The 17,383-nt window shown below is 38.9% G+C and overlaps 1 protein-coding gene across 1 annotated transcript in view; it reads left to right on the forward strand.

Annotated features, from left to right (window-relative positions):
- The window catches only part of LOC134629292 (alpha-1,6-mannosylglycoprotein 6-beta-N-acetylglucosaminyltransferase B-like), a 112,200-nt gene that overhangs the window by 41,492 nt on the left and 53,325 nt on the right, over nucleotides 1-17,383 (forward strand). The window contains exons 4-7 of the mRNA XM_063476516.1: nucleotides 9,209-9,318; nucleotides 11,719-11,795; nucleotides 12,522-12,701; nucleotides 14,840-15,004. Coding sequence (XP_063332586.1) covers nucleotides 9,209-9,318; nucleotides 11,719-11,795; nucleotides 12,522-12,701; nucleotides 14,840-15,004 — 532 coding nt within the window. The remainder of the gene's footprint in view (nucleotides 1-9,208; nucleotides 9,319-11,718; nucleotides 11,796-12,521; nucleotides 12,702-14,839; nucleotides 15,005-17,383) is intronic.

Genomic DNA, 17,383 nt, shown 5'->3' on the forward strand with positions numbered 1-17,383 from the left:
CCCACTTATGAGAGCATTCCACATGTATGTATACAAAGAGGTGTCAGGAGTGATTTTGCTATCCTAAAGTGATGTAATCAAAATATGTGATCAATACATAAAAACAAAGAAATTTCCAGTACACCCCTCTGTTGGCACTTTCTCTCAGTACTATAGTTGTACTTTAAGTTATCTGGTAACTCTTCCCAGAGGCCGTCTCAACTCCTCCCTGAACTCTGTGCAACATTTTTTCCTTCCTCAGCTTCCACCATTTAATCCATGTCTCTGCCTTGACTCACTTCCTCTTCTTGATTTTCAAAGTCCTCCTACAGACTACCATCCAAAGCTTCTTAGCAGCATTCTCCCCTGATACCACCTTGTAGTATCTCTTTCAGATTTCACCGTCTGCATAAGATTTTGGAGATTTAGTTGTGGATTATTAATTATTAATTTGGTTCTTATGTGACAAGCGTACACTGGTAATAATGGTCCCTTCTTGATTTTTTTATTCTTGCATTCCTAATAGCAATTAATATAATACATGCATAGAGTATGCATATGACATTACAACAGCTGTACTTGTACATCCAGTATATCTTCATATCTTGTTCAAAAGTGGAGTGGGAGATTGACAGACAGATTGGTAAAGCATCTGCGGTAATCATCGATCCTACCCTCAGCTCTGGCTATAATCTGTGGGTAGTAAGTGAAGCAATAAGAACACAGTGGGTACAAACACTCTTCCTCTGGAGGGTTTCTGGGCCCACCCACAGTGAGAGGGTGAGGAGCTCTGTCATTAAGGAGGGGTCAAACCAGACCTGCTGCTCCTCTTTGTCAACAGGAAATAACTGAGGTGGTTTGGCCATCTGATTAGGATGCCTCCTCTCGCCTTATGGTTGAGGTCTTTTGGGCATGTTAAAACAGATGTATATTTAATTAAAAGTGTTTGTCTTGCGGGCATAAAAGATGGAGTGTATGAGCATTATAAAAGCATTTAGTTATGATATCTGAATGGTAGAGAATAAATCTTAGCAAGGTCTCTCCAGCCACACCGATAAATAGTGTCTGGTCAGTACTATTATTGTCTTGTGAGGTGTTTTAATTTATTGTATTTTTTTTTTAATAAGTATTCAGAATACACCAAAACAGTAACTGTGTTTTCTTTTTTTAACCACTGAGTAAAAGAAAGTATAAAAACTCCAACAGGGCAACATTTTGAGTGTAATTGCTGCAATCAAGCTAACAAAATTAACCTGGAACACCTACTCAGTTTGATGCGAGTAGGTGTTTGCTGTGTTTTCTCCTAATTTACTCAATTTAGTGCTCAACGCTACCGCTAAAAAAGGTCACTAGAAAATGTTTTTAAAACGCACATTTGTTTTCATCTAATATGATATTAAATCAAATCAAATGGCATTTAATTGTCAATAGTCTCATTTAACAGGAGTTATTTGAATGGAGTATTTGCCTAGTGGTAGGCCTATTTTCAGCAACCATCACTCCAGTTTTCTGTTGGAACGTTGTGTTACTTATGAAAGTTTATCATTTGATATGCTTTGAAATGCTAATTGATCATTAGGGGAAAAAAACAAAATTATGTTTTAACAGCTGAAAAACGTTGTGGTAATTAAAGCGCTGAATTTGGTGAGTTCTCTGTAGGTTCAATTATAGTATTAAAATGGCCAAAAACACTTTCTTTTCAAATTCTTGTTCTGGATATTTATTCATTTAGGAAATAAAATTGAAAACATATAATGGTGTGCTACTTCCTACTAAGAGAACGACATAAACTGCCTGTGGCCAGGATAGTCAGAAAGGTTGATTAAAAGGTGTGCAACAAGACAACTACATCAAAATGTTCTGTTAAGGAAACAGGCCACCTAACAGGTCCTCAACATGAAGTGACACAAAACTTAAACTTAGATACATAGAAAGTGTTATGGACAGAAGAAAGTCTGTGTGTTGCTCTATGTCTGCTGTTTAACACATGAGGGATGTGGAACACATGAAAAGATGCTGGTGCTCCACAAATCTACCAAGGAGGAAATGCAAGGACTTGGGTGTATTTGGGTAGAGTAGGAGATATAATCATGTGAAAACATTTTTCCTGTGACTCTGTGAAGTCTTATATCTTACTGACTGTTCGTTTAGCCACTCATTAAGAAAAAAAAATCATTACAGTGTCTCCTGGTTTCCAAAACCCACTGGGCAGTTTTGTACATACAATAGATTTCAACTGTGTTTGATATCAATAATAGAAATTTACTTTCAATGCAACAATTTTTCACGAAGTAGTTTGAGGTATTGGGTCACTGTGTGACTCATACCTAAAGCCTTGCAGCATATTTACACCAGTATATTTTAGGTATTCCAAAGTCGGGCAAGGATAGCAGCCAATTTCTATTGGTCATGCTGTAGAGCAAAACCCACAAAATAGACAAGAAAAAAAAATCAAGGTTAGAGATTGACTCAAGTTTTTCTACAAGCAGTGCAACTTTCTTTAATTCTCTCAAAGTTTACCTCAGCACTATTGCTCTGTGAGTAATATAAAATCTAATCCAGAACACATTGTTATCACAAAAAAACATTGATTTTTTTTTTTAATCATTATTCTTTTTTGGAAATTTGTTTGTTTCAGATTTAGAAGGAGACCCTTGGAGTGAAGGAGTTGTGATAGCTGGAATGAAAGTTTTGATTCAGCATGCAGAACAAAAGGATGTTAGAAACAAAGGAAAGTGGTGGGCAGATAGAAATGGGCACACATACACAACCATGTATTCGTAATCGTAACTTCTGTGATGGAGAGTAATATGTATGTGTGTGTGTGCACATATTAGTTAATGTGAGGTCACTCCTGCTAAAAAGCAGTTTGATCGTGAGAAAAGTGCACAGATCTGTGCACCTGCAGAAATTATGGCTATACACACGCACACCAGAGTGACTATCACAACACTGATGACTTAACGTTCCTCTTTAGTTCAGTAATTTTCATTCACTCAATCGTTTCCCCTCTCGTACTTCCTCTGTGTTTCTTTTCCGCCCTGTTTTTAATACCTCTGTCTCACTTTTCTTTCTACGTTCCTGTTTTTCTCCCTGTGTGTTCTCTTCCGGCTGCTCTACACAGAATGAGTGAGTGTGTGTCAGCAAGGAAATTGGGGATGAGTGACGTGGTAAAGTGTGATTTTTGCCAGCAGGGAGAGGAGCAAATGGGAGGAAAGCACTTTATAAAAACATATCCCAAATCCAGGCCAGACAGGCACACACACAGACACATGCACACACTCACACACATATACACTGGGCGGCAGTCCCATCACAATGTGAGCTTCATTGGTGCTGACACACTCCAATGTAGCAGTGAATGGGACTTGATGTCTGAGGCCCCAGCCTATGATTTGCCCACAGGGCAGCCACTCATTAAAGTACAAAAAGGAGCAAAGGGAGGGAAAGGGACAGAGGAAATGGGAGGTGAAGATGAGGGAGGGGGAAAGGATGCAGATTTGATTCACTCTGTTTTACTGTGCAGTGGATAAGCTGCTAGATTGGTAAGTTTGCCCTTAGGCATAGACACTCTGAAGATCACTACTCTGGCATGGCTTCACCTCCCTTAAGCGAGCATCTAGGCTCCATCAGTAGCTACACTTCTTCACTGCTGGGGCCTTCTTTCTACAACAGCTATTGGAAGTAATCAGCAACGAAGACACCTATTTAATCAATTTCCTGGATTCACTTGCTCTAAAGAGTGTTTTTTTGTAGTCAGTGAACAGAGACAGGAATGCTTCAGTAGCTTCAAAATATTTGATTTGTCTCTTTAGTTACTTTAGCCTTTTAGCCTTTAGCCTACCTACTTGAACATTAAATGAGAGGGCATAATGTTTTACTTGACTCATTTCTGGTTCATTTTGACATTCTTTGGTCCTAATTTGTATTTACTGAGGTGTTAAAAAGTATCGATGTTAAAATGGTGCAAAAGCCCTGATGACTGAGAAAGTTTCACAAACATTAGACCCTTCCCCTTGGGTGAGAGAATCCAATGTGCTGTTAAGGTGCTCTTAATTTGTAAAAGCCCAATACTCTTATATAAATTCAATTCAGTTCAATTCCATTTTATTTATACAGCACCAAATCACAACAACACTCACCTTAAGGCGCTTTAAATTTTGTACAGTAGATCCTACAATATTACATACAGAGAAACCCAACAATCCTATGACCCCCTATGAGCAAGCACTTTGGCGACAGTGGGAAGGAAAAACTCCCTTTTAACAGGAAGAAACCTCCGGTGGAACCAGGCTCAGGGAGGGGGCGGCCATCTGCTGTGACTGGTTGGGGAGAGAGAAGGAAGACAGGATAAAAGACATGCTGTGGAAGAGAGACAGAGGTTAATTGCAAGTATGATTTTATGCAGAGAGGTCTATTAACACATGGTGACTGAAGAAGAAATACTCAATGCATCATGGGAATCCCCCGGCTGTCTACACCTATTGTAGCATAACTAAGGGAGGATTCAGAGTCGCCTGATCCAGTCCTAACTATATGCTTTATTAAAAAGGAAAGTTTTAAGCCTAATCTTAAAAGTAGAGATAGTGTCTGTCTCCCAAATCCAAACTGGAAGCTGGTTCCACAGAAGAGGGGCCTGAAAACTGAAGGCTCTCCCTCCCATTCTACTTTTAAATACTCTAGGAACAACAAGTAAGCCTGCAGTGTGAGAGCGAAGTGCTCTAATGGGGTGATATGGTACTACAAGGTCATTAAGATCAGATGGGGCCTGATTATTTAAGACCTTGTATGTGAGGAGCAGGATTTTTTTTCTATAAGATGCTTATAGAAAAAAAGTGTGATATTGAATTTTTACTGCCAAAGAATGATCTCAATTAAGAGTATCAGTCTGCCAATATTACTCAATGTTGTTGAACTATCAGGGATACGACAGTGTCTGTAATGTCCAGGTCCTCTGACTTGTTCTCAGTCGTCCAGGTTGTGGTAATCTAAGGAGCTTGTAAAAAAAAGTGACTGCACTTCTTTACAGAAGGGTAGGATATCATATAGAATAACAAATAGAACAACATTTTCATCATTGGTCATCCCTTGTAGCAGGTTTATAAGAGAAAGCATGAAATCCCAGTGCACTTCAGACCCACACCCTCAGACAAAAACTGGTTCATCCCAAAGACGAACTCCCAAACACATTTTAAACAACGTAGTGTATGTTGTACAGTGCAGCGAGGAATGCTCAGACCTCTGCATTGGAGAAACCAAACAGCCACTCCATAAAACGCGTGGCACAACATCTGCATCTAAAAGATAAAGGCCAATCTTTCGAGGATGCCAGTGTTCACATTTTGGACAGATGGTTTGAAAGAGGAGTGAAAGAGGCCTCCCCAGGCACCTTAATGCCCACTCACAACTTGCGTCAGGTGATCTCAGTGGGTCACATGGTAGGGTGAGTCAAGGTCTCACAATGGGTTTTCACACCTTGGCTCTTTTGATGAGGCACATGATCAATAGTGGGTCAATGACCCTTTTAAAGGAACAACTCCCACTAGTGTTTAAATACCTGATTTCGTTTTAGTACTGATGAAGCTTTTCAGATGAGAGGTGAAACGCTTTCAAGAAACCTAAAGAAGTCCAGCCGCTTTTCTTTCCAGGCTCCTTAAAATCTCCCATAGGTATTCATGTCTGATGACTGCAAAAATCATAGCATACAATTCATATTCTTTTTCTTTAAACTCATCAATCATTTGGTGGCACAAGCACTTTATTTGTGCCTTTGTACATGTGTATAGACATATATGCCAGTCTGAATTTGTGAAAACTGGTCTATTAACACCATGAAACAGGGTGGCATAAAACAACATGAGCACAAACAAAAAAACACCAGCCAAACCCACAAGCTAACACCTTGTCATGTGGATCTTTTGTCCAGATAGCTTTCATTGATGGGATGCTGCCAGAGCTGTCCTCTTCCCTTAAGAGGATGAAGTCATTAAGCAGAATGGCAGGGAGAGAGAAATAAGTACATGAAAACAGATTTTTATTTGTATCCTTAGAAAGCCTCCCTCTAGTTAACATTGATTTTCTCTTGCTGCCAGTTCATTTTCAGAGTGTTCTACTTCTACTTGGCATCCATCTGTGGATTTCTTCTCGTTTCTTCTCCCCCTATACTTTCTTCCCGTTTTGTTTTCCCTTTCCGCTTCCTCATTTCTGTCTTGTTCCGCTCATTTGTAAAAGAGCCAACTGTCTACATTCATCAAACGGGAGGAAGCTTTATTGCGAGTAGCGTGCAACAGTCGACCATCAAATATGTATATCCTTGTACTTCTTTGATCATAATCATCGTTTAATGTTTCAGTCAAGCTGTTTTGTCTGCTTCCTCGTGAAGGCACAGGGGAAGTCTTTATTTTATCCTCTTTCCTTAACATAAAGGTCCCTCTGGCACTCATGGTCTGTTTGCTGTGGATGGTTGATCTCCTTTCCTTTTATGCCAATGTTATTCCATTTTATCCTCAACTCTCCCAGTCTATGTATGTCTTCCTCATTGCTTTTGCCCTATTTGAATCACATTGTGCAAGCTGCTTCTATTGCTCTTTCATCCACATCTCTGCCTTAGTTTTTCCCACTCTGACTGTCTCCTTTCTCCTTCCCTGTGTGTTCATCTCTTGAGATTAGTTTACACTGTAGCATAAATTAGAACTGAGATTAGAAGGTCATGTTCCATGAGGCAAACTTGCACAGTTAAGCCCCCCAAAGAGAGCCTTACATAAGAGGGGTTACCTATCTTACCAAGCACTGTGTTATCTTCTTCGGCTGGGAACTTTTGTGGAATCCTCTCTAAAATAATATTAATGTTTCAGTCGAATTTTATAACCTAAAATGATCCTGGCTTTCATTGTAAGATAATGTAAGATAATAAGTTTAACTGATGCAATTTACTAATGTGTATTTGCCTCACTTCAATGAAACAGAGAAGTGAAATCATAATTAGTTCTGATGTAAGCTCTTATTATAACTGCTACAGAGCGCATTCATGCTAAGTGTGTTTGGAAAGGTTTGTTAATACAGTGGATATTGTTTTCTCTGTAGTTTGTTAGATGTGCGGAGTATAATTTGTGGCAATAAAAAATACATGTAATAATTGATCTTAATTAAGCTCTAGTTTAAAATCCTTTTTTCCAAAATTGACATGACATGCGGCGCTTAAAAAAATTATAAAATGCATAAGCATAGCTAAGTAACTAATGTGAGAACTGGAGACGACTTTTTCTCTGAAACAACAGATAATAATGGCTCTACTACTGGAAATAGTTACTAATAATTAACTGAAAGTGAACTGCTGTACGCCCACCTTTACTTGACATATTGTGCCTTACCATATAAAAGTAAAATTTATATACAACAAATAAAAGTCACTTACGTAACTTTCCAGAGTCTTTATAATTTCACCAGATAACAGGACCTTTTCTTTTTTTCCATTTGCCTGCATAATTATCCTAGCAACTGCCCATCCTCAAGATACTGACTTGTGGTTAAAATGTCCAGGGGTAAAGGTCATTACGTTTGTTGTTATTAACATTTTTGCAGTGGTTCCCCCATGTTTTATTTTGGCGAACTCTGTGTCATCACTTACACTAATGACATGATACCTTATGGCTACGCAAGTATTCTCACACCGCTGTGTATGTTTTACACATGCTTGAAATGAACCTCATTACCGAACCACTAATATGTAAAGCTGATTGACCGGTCACTGATCTGGGCAAAGAATGCTAAAAATAGGTCCTTGCCGGTTGATCGATAGATCTCCAGATACAGACGGATGAATAGATGGATGGAGTTGGGATGGTGGCTAATACTTAGCTCAGTACTGGAAGCAAAACTCACTTTTACTGTCTAATAATGGATGTTTCTTTAAAATGTTTTTAAAGAACTGAATTTTTTGACAAACAGAAATGATGTAAAATGAAAAATATTCCAAACATGTACATACTCTTCAAGAGTTTTATTGAAAAAGAAAAAAGTAATTCCCTAGCTGCACTTAATGTGAATTATTCAGACAAACGTACAAGTTAGTGTGCTGTATGCCAAAATTTTACCTCACCTAACCAAACCACTACACATCACTTTACTTTACAACATTTCTACATTCTGGTGACAGCTGTTGTCCCTGAAATATACATGCCCCTAAAAATAATGGATTCTCTGTTGCAGTGAACATATTAAAGAGGGTGCAAACATACATAGTGAAGCTTGCAAGTGACACTTACAAAGCTGTTAATGGAGCATGGAGACTGCCTGTGACTTTGATGGCTGTCCTGTTCTTTGTTTACACTTTGTAAAGCAACAAAAACATTTTCTTCGCATATTCCCTCCGCCCCATCATTTATTATTTATTTAGTTGCTGTTGTTAACATTAATTTAGTTCAGCAGACATGTGATGATGCTATATAGACACATATACCCACATACATGATCAATAATTTGTATCATCTTCCCTGATGATGTGTTATTGTGCTTTATTCAAGCCTCTGGCTTTAATGAGGGTTAATACCATCTGCTGATTAGACAATACAGTCAGACAGGAAGGCACACGCATACACAGACACATGCTGCATGCTGCAAGTGAATCATTTAAATGGACATAATGGGCACAGCAGTGTGGGTGTACAGGCTTGGCTTTGCACTGTATGATGTGCAACCATGCAGTCTAATGTTTTGGGAATGAAAACTGAAACATATACACATAATACGCACACATTTCCCACACATCTTATTATGTGAATGGGAAGTGTCACACCCCAGAGAGGAAGTGGTATTAACAGTGAAGGTCTTTTCCTATTTCACGCTCCAACCATGTGTCTACCAATTTGCATCCCCTACTAACACTTCTACATCTATTGAGATGTAAAAAAAGGAGAGTTGCAATGGATAGTAAGAGAGGAAACGGAGTTGGCGACAAATCGGACGGAAAAAGGTAGAAACCACAAGTGGAAAAGGGGAATAACAAAAGAGGAGGGTCATTAGCCCATGAATGAATGAATGAATGAATGGAGAAAGAGTATGTAGTAGGGAAGAGACTAAATGTCAATGCACAAGATGGGGGTGAATGGCAGTGGTTGTTTGAAGATTTTGCTGCCGGATGTGTAAGTGACACAAGTGCTCTACTTTGCTATCTGTCCATCGTGATCGCCTGCATTTCTTCACTCTAAGTCCAGGTGTTTTGTGTCTACAGGTTTCAACCAGCCAGCCTGGTGGAGAGGATCCAAGCTATCGCCCAGAATGTCTCTAACATGGCCATCAGGGTGGAGCAGATATTGCAAAATAGTATGGTGCAAGGCAGAGGTACAGTATCATTATCATCATGGTTTCACCTTCTTGTTTACAATACGTATGAGTAAAATCCAGCTTATCATTGATTTCCTTGTTCCGTAGATTGACTACAATTACAGACAACATCATAAATTAATATACAGCACAGGGAACAATAAATAAGTGTACAGGGCACACCTCACTCTCATCCAGCCTGCTTCACTCTTACGATTTACAATAAGAAATTGATTAACGTCGTTACCCCAAAGGGAAATGAGCTTGCATTATGCACAATAAACACACAATTGCACACAATGTCATTATACACAATAAAAATGTACACATAAAAGAGGAGGGCACTGGCAGACACTTGGTACCAGTGGTGGTATACGTGGTCTCACACAATGTGAAGAGTGCATCGCAAACATTGCACCACTGCATAAGAGCAGCCACTGAAATGTAATCAGTAATTTACAACTTGAAGCACAGCTGAACACATGAACAGCTGTCAGCTTGTGCTGACAAATATCCAGACCCACACATGCAAAGGAACGAGGAGAAACAGAAACACTCACACATCTGTTATTTGGGTGTTCTTTTTTTTTTGATAACTGACACAAATCAGTTTTCATACCGTGTCAGTTAGCAGAGCTTCTGTCTGACACCTTCTGACACAAAAATATTAAAACATAGTAGAAAGTATTTGGACAATGGGTCGCTATACTAGATTAAAATAGACAGTGAAAAACACCAACATGAACTTTAAAGTTTGAAGAAAAAAAATGAGATGTTTGATTTGAGTCAACATCCAGAATCTTCTGTAGTCAGTGACATCAGATTGTTTTTTTTTGCTTTGTTTTGTTTTTTTTCCAGTAAATTAAAAATCGAGAGAAATAAACTCAGGCTATGGAATCATCATGGCAGCTCTGAAGTGGAGGCGAGGTCATCTCTGTAAATGTCAGCTCTTATCCAACTGTGTGGTTTTCTGTTGTCTTGTTCACAACAGACTTTTTTTATCAAAACCACAGTAATACCAAATATCCGCCCACTTTCCTCTGTTACTTTTTTCTTGAGGCTAATTGCTCAACTCTTTACATGAGAATAAATGAGCATTACTTCTCCTTTTGTTTTCGCCTCTGCATCTGCAGGGACAATGGCACACACCAAAATGAAAACAGTGCTGCTTTCTCTAATCACAGATGAATTGAAACACTGCCGGCAGACTTTATTATCATACGGCTCAGTGGCGGTTTATTTATCTCGTGGTCAGGCATGTGCGAGAAGAAACAACAGGAGAAATAGAGTTAGAAGACGTGATTAGAATTTCCTTCCCTTCACACACTGGCAAGGCTTTTATGTTCCATCTAGAAGGGACAGAAGTCAAGTTTTTATCTAGTTAGTTGACCACATTTTCAGTTGTTGCCTTAGTGGTTGCTATTGTAATCACATTTGCAGGCAATCCGTGTATGTTTTCAGTTGATGGAGACAAGCCCCAGGGAAGACTTATGTAGAGAAATGTCTCTTTTTCATTAGGCAAATGGAAACAGACAGAATCTAAGAGAAGACAGATGTGATGGTCCGGAGAGAGAACTAGGGAGAGAAGGAGGGGATTTAAAAGAGAGGGAGCAAGAGCGAGAAAATCTAACTGCAATGGTTCTCTTCTCGGACACAGTCTTCCCTTCTTCTCACATCGGCAGCAGAGAGGCAGTTAACTAAGTCATTGGAGCAATTAATGCAGTGTGTGCAACCTAAGTGAGCAGACGTAGTTGCTAGCGTAACTGAAGGATGGTTGGCGGCAGCGGGAGACAGACTGCTTTGTCAGGCCCAGTGAATATTGTGCACTGCAGTAGATATGTTGCAAGGCTGCAAAGGGAAAACCACAGAGATTTATGACCACTTCACAGCATGTATGACATAAACAGTAAATGATTGTGTTATAGAAGGAAGTGAATATTGCTATGAAATATCCATAGGCAAGTGGAGTGAAGCTGTTATTGTGAGTGATGCTGTAACCTCTTGGTTCTCAGAGGGCAGCCTTTGGGTCAGACGAGTTCACGTCTAGTCATTTTGAGTAAATAAATCGATTAGCAGAAACGAGACTGGAATTTTAAAGAGACTTTGACAAGCTCCATATGCTGATAAATGAGCTGATAGATAGTATTACATTGGCTGATTGCTGTTGGAAATGTTATCTTCACTGGAGAATAAATATTCTCATTAGAGCCAACTGATTTAAGTGAACTAAGCCTGCAAGCCTGTAGACTAATGAAGCATCAGTGATTGTGGCTAATTTTACTCACAGCAGGCGTAAGTCAATTGATCATTTAACTGGATATTTACAAATGTAAATATCTTCTGTAAAATGTGAAGCTTATAAATCACAGATTGATGTTTTAATCTGGAAGCAAAAGTTCACTCACTGTGTCTTTTCAGTATTGAGAGATGGGTCGTCAAGTCAGTGTGAAGTGCCGAGAGACCCTCGCTTCCCAGAGTGTCCTGGAAAAGTAGATGTGAGTATTTAGCTGTTCTCTTCATTTCACTGTGTGAAACTGACTAGTTGATTTGGGCTTAATGAGGGTATAACTACCCAATTAAATAATAAACTTTAAGATACTGTATCTAAAAGAAAAAATAACAAGATTTCTATCAACACTAATTTGTTTTTGGCGGCATGGCTCTGTAATGTGACCTCTCCACCCTTCCTCACACATACATGAAGCACAGTTCCCAGCCGTTAGATTTCCATTTCTTCTTCTGGCTTTATGAAAAGCCAGAAGAAGAAAGAAGCACAGAACATAACAGGCGTCAGTGTCAGTAAATATGACACTACATCATTTACAAAAGAGATAAAGAGTTAAGATGGGTTTCAAAGCAGCTTGCACCTATGGTCAGCCTGCTTAAAACCAGCTTAAACAACACATCCTTTAGGAGTTTTACCATTAGCTGATCTTCCCTACAGCAGACCAAGCTCCTCTGCAGGTCACACCTTAATCTGGAACTTCCTAATTTTATAAATGTGCAGTTATTAATAGAAAAAGATTTAAAAACATTTTGTTACCATTATTCTGTCCTGTTGCAGACAGACTGTTGTGAGTACTAATTGTTGTTTAATATTAATATATTGGATTCAGATGATTAAATGATTAATGTTTGGTAAGTAATTTGTGTGATGTGGTAACTCTGAAATTTTTTTCTGTTTTTGCATGTATACATATTTCTCCCTGTGTGTCCTCCAGTGGATGCGTGCACGGTGGACATCAGATCCTTGCTATGCCTTCTATGGTGTTGATGGTTCAGACTGCTCTTTCCTCATCTACCTGAGTGAGGTGGAGTGGTTCTGCCCCCCACTGGCCTGGAGGAACCACAGCAGCCCCCCTACCCAGCATACACAGCCAGCAAAGTCCCCCAAGAGACAAGTAAGGGAGCAGTAGTGCTATTAGAAACACAGGCTACAAACTAACAGCTGATGGATGTACAATAAACCCACAAGTGATGATGCTTGGCTCTCCACCTCAGCAATGTGAAGATGATGTGTTAATAAAAATCACAAAGGGAATCTGTGCCACAGTTGCTTAAAAATTAGTAATTTCGTAAAATTCTGTGAAATAAGGGCCAAAAAATCCAAAAGAAAGAAGTAAAAATTAGAAATTGCCTGTACTGCCACTCTGTTCATATATATTGTATTTAACTTTCATATATTCAGAGGTTTGGAGTTCTGGAAGCCATTTTGACTGTATTTTTTTCCAGTACTTCAGTGGTTGAGAATATTTATAGTGAAACATCAAAGAAACAGATTTTTTTTTTGTCTCATGACATGAATAAAACATGTTACCAATATGTAGATACTTACTTCTCGTAAGGCTTTTATTGTAACACTTTCCCACGCTGTTGGCACCTAAACAAACATCTGGTCAGCAGATGGAATACTTAAATGTTAATTACTTGCCTCGGTATAAAATGTTCTTGGATGAAACTTTAATTTGTCCCTCAGTCAGTTAGACTTAATAAAAAGCATCTCCTGCAGGACAGACAGAGCAGCACTGACTCAAAGATTGCAGCAGGCTCTACTGATTTCTTGTGTACTGGAAGCATGTAAAGTGCGAGATGTTGTTGCTGGTAAGTTATTTATTAAGATGTGCGTGTTTGGAGAAGTAGCTTTTGATTCAGTGCAAGCCTAAGATAGCAAATGGCTTGTAATCCAGATTTCTGTTTGGTAAGGTTTTTACTTTAAGGGTTGGAAATATCTGCTTTCATTCACCTTTCTTGTGTCCTTGATTCAAGACTTTTTTTATTTTTAAACTTAAAAAAATCAAATTTTAAGTTTTGTAGAGGAAAGAAAGTTTAGTTAAGATGGTGGAAAACAGAGTGCCACAGAGGGAAAATGGCTTTAGACAAGCAATATTGTGTTAGTTAACTGCTGGAACTGACAAATAGGACATGTTTGTACTATAATTATAGTGTTTTCAAAAAATTGTTTTTCTCTCTCTGCCATTTCGTCTGAAAGTGCAGCCTTTGTATTATGATTTCAGGCTGCCGTTAATAACAACAGAAATGTAAAAAACTAGCCTGAGGTCGGTGAGCTGTTAATAAATGTCCAGAGTAGCAGTCAAAAGAATTTAACAGTCCTTTTCTTCAGAAGAAACCTTACAGTTGAGTAAGGTGTCTGACCCTGCTCACTCCCTATTTTAAAGCAATCCACGGCTGCTAATACTGATTGATTTTTAATGTTAAAAAATTTATACATTTTCTGACAGCAAACCTGCGGTGCCCTCAGGTGCAAATCTGCGCAGTGGTAATACAGGACTATGGATTTTGAAATTCAAAATAGGGAGCAAGGACAGAACTGTGCACTGAATCGGAATATAGTGGCACCTTTCTCAGTCACATTCTCTCACTCAGACTGCATCACGAGTCTTTGAAATAGTTAAAAATGTGATGCCTGCACAATGTTTGCAGTTTCACTTTTCCTTTCCTTTAATAACTGTCTTAAGAGCGACATCTTTAGAAACTAACCGGAATGCTAATACAAATGAAGACTAATCGACTCCCTGACAAAAATAACTGAACTATTTTTGTGTTTCATAAAAACATTGCTGAGCCAACGCTTATGAGTAGAAAACTCAAAGCATTAGTTAGAAAGACTGCATTTGCTCATAGCTGCTCCTTGTATATTTCATTTGACAGAAGTACTTTAATATTACATGTGGTACTTAGTACAAGTAACAATAGTACTGGTATGTAATAGTATGTTACGAGTGTTAAAGCTGACTGAATTTTAGTCCCTCTGTGCTGCAGATGGGAGAAAAACATTGCAAAATTATTTATTGTTTGGCTACCAGCCTGCATTTGCAGGTAATGCTGAATTACCATGACATACCTTCATAGCTGTGGTGTTTACTGGCAGCATAACCAAAGCTTTTAACACCCATGCTGCTGCAGAATACAAAACAGGCACCACAGAGCTCAAAATGTGGGCCCTGTGCTGCCCAAATCTTACACTTCACCTGATTTTGTTACCAGCTTACCTTTTATTCTCTCTCCATCACATTCCCAGGCTGCCTTCCGTACAGACCTCTCTGTGTTGCTGGACCAGGTTGGGACAGGTAAGGAGTCCCTCAGCTTTATGAAGCGGCGAATCCGGCGACTTGCACAACAGTGGGGAACAGCTGCCAATCGTCTGGATGCCAAATTGGAGCAACAGTGGAGAGACCAGAAGAAGGTAAGTCTTTTCGCTTTGATTATAACAGCATTTTCTTTTAACCGCAGTATCATTTAGGTTGCGTTTGAAGCTGTACAGTAACCATTCATGACAGAGGCTGTGTGTGAGTGAAAGGCAGCCATTTATCCTTGCATACGATAAATGAGGGAGAAGAAACCAAAGCAAGTAAGGTGATGAAATGATGATGATGAATGATTGGGATTATAGTGATATGTATGCAGTAGTGCTAGAGGACAAAGAGTAAGATGAGAAAGAAAGGGAAGGAGAGGGAAAATGGATTAGCAAAGGACTGTTAAAAATAGGGAAGGTAGCGAGACACGCCTGAGATGAGCGAGACATTAGGCCTGGAAGACTAAGCTGCTTGTGGATTTAGGGTACTTCATTAAACTGAAGGTGTAATCTAAAAGCTTACTTTTGCAGCTTAATTTTTTTTGGTGTATGTTACCCTTAACACCACAGTTTTTGGTTGTTTATCCTATCCTTGCTATTTCCCTTCTCCGAGCACACTCACACTCTTTTACTTAAGGTAGTAATGATGAATGAATGCATTAATGTGAGAAGGCAGACTGAGCAAGCATTCTGCGTCCTCTTTCCAAAATATTTCTCTCTGCCCACATCTCTCTCTAAAATAAGTTAACATGGGTGGAAATAGTCCTCTGTCACTGTGATTGATGCTCTTCTTTCTTGTTCTGCACTGAGGGGATTTGTTATCCTCTATCGTGCCTTCGTGGCTGCTTCAACTGTGTATGCCTTACAAAATGCTGCCGCTGCTATCTCAACAGCAGATGTCCTGGCGTTTGTAAGAGTTAGCCTTGGCTGTCTAAAGCTGTTTATCACAATAATTAGAAACGGAAGTTTAAAAAAAAAAACATGTGCATCTGTGTATTCCCTGTCAGTCTGTGTGGGTCTGTGTTTATGCTTGACTACTAATTGGATATCATGATAAAAAAACAAAATGCCAAAGGCAACATCTCTTACATTTTATTTAGCATTTAAAGCTCACGCACACTTTTTTTTTTCCACTGTTAACGCTGAAGATTGATTTCCATTTAAATTTCAAATTAAGGTCACTCAGTAGTCTGTTGAGGGAATCACTGCCTGATTTTAAATGACTCTGACCCTGAAAAAGAAGCACTAACATTTGTCTTTGACATGATCCCTGTTCCCATTAGCAGGACTGTGCCTGATTATACCATCTAGAGATGCACTGATTGCAATTTTCTTGTCCGATTCTGATTTTTCCTTAACCGTGACCTGCAGATACAGATTTTTACAAATTCAAATTTTCTTTCTAAGCATGTACAAACAAAAATCAAGTTTTATTCAGTGAAAATGTTTATTTTCATAATAAAATAAATGATTAATCTTTAAAAATTTCCCCAAACTGCAGTAAGTTGACATAGTTTCCTTTACCAAACAAAATTAGGTGAAACTCATTCCCATTACCTTTATTTTTTTATTCCAGTATGCTCCAATGCCCTGGCTCTTGCCACAGCTGCCTGCTTGTGGATGAGTCAGAGCTGTGGATTGCTTTAGCTTTAGCCACAGCCACTTTTCCTTTGCTAGCTTCTGTGAAATGATTATGTTCAGCTGGGTGAAAGTGATTTATTGCTAGTTTTTGTGGTCCCCCCCCCCTCACAGTTTTCTTTGCTGAACTATGGATCTTCACTCAGGATGAGTGTGTTTGACTTTTAATTGCGCTCCTGTTTATGTGTTGAGCACCGTCTGGTCAGTTCATCTCTAGTCTAAACTTTTCCAATGAGGCTTTGTTGATTCAGTTCTGTTTCTTTGTTTGGCTTGGGCTTTGATTGTAACCAGAGTAGATGCTTCCCTAGAAGAAGAATAAATTAGTAGAACAGAGAAGCAGGTATGGTAGGAGACAAGATCAAGAAGAAGAGGAAATGAAAGACAAAGCAAGGCAAGCAGGAAGTGTGTGGGCATGTGTGCATTTGTGTGTGTACATATCACAGCAGCTCTGGACATTTGAGTAATGTAATTATGAAGGGTTTACCTGAAAGTCACAGCAGAATAGATTTTCTACAGTCAAGTGTATTTGCAAGTGAGTGATACTTTGTATCAGAGTGAACAATGACTTAAAAGCCTGCCTTAAGTATTCTAGGAAATCTCTTTGTGAGTGCCGATTTCCTTAGTGAGTCTGAGGTTCAGAAAGAATACAGTCGACCTCTTGGTTCACTTCCCTTTCAAAGCAACAATACATTTAAAAGAATTTTTTTCACCATTGTTATGAAACTGAATATAATGTCAGGGCCGAATTTTTTTGCCATTAGAATCAATCTGAACAAAAGCTGTTTTCATTTTGTTAGACATCAAAAGAAATATATTTAGCTAAGTTCAAGAATCATTGAAAGGTTTTTGAAA

This window comes from Pelmatolapia mariae, linkage group LG6, assembly GCF_036321145.2.
Source record: "Pelmatolapia mariae isolate MD_Pm_ZW linkage group LG6, Pm_UMD_F_2, whole genome shotgun sequence".
NCBI lineage: Eukaryota > Metazoa > Chordata > Actinopteri > Cichliformes > Cichlidae > Pelmatolapia > Pelmatolapia mariae.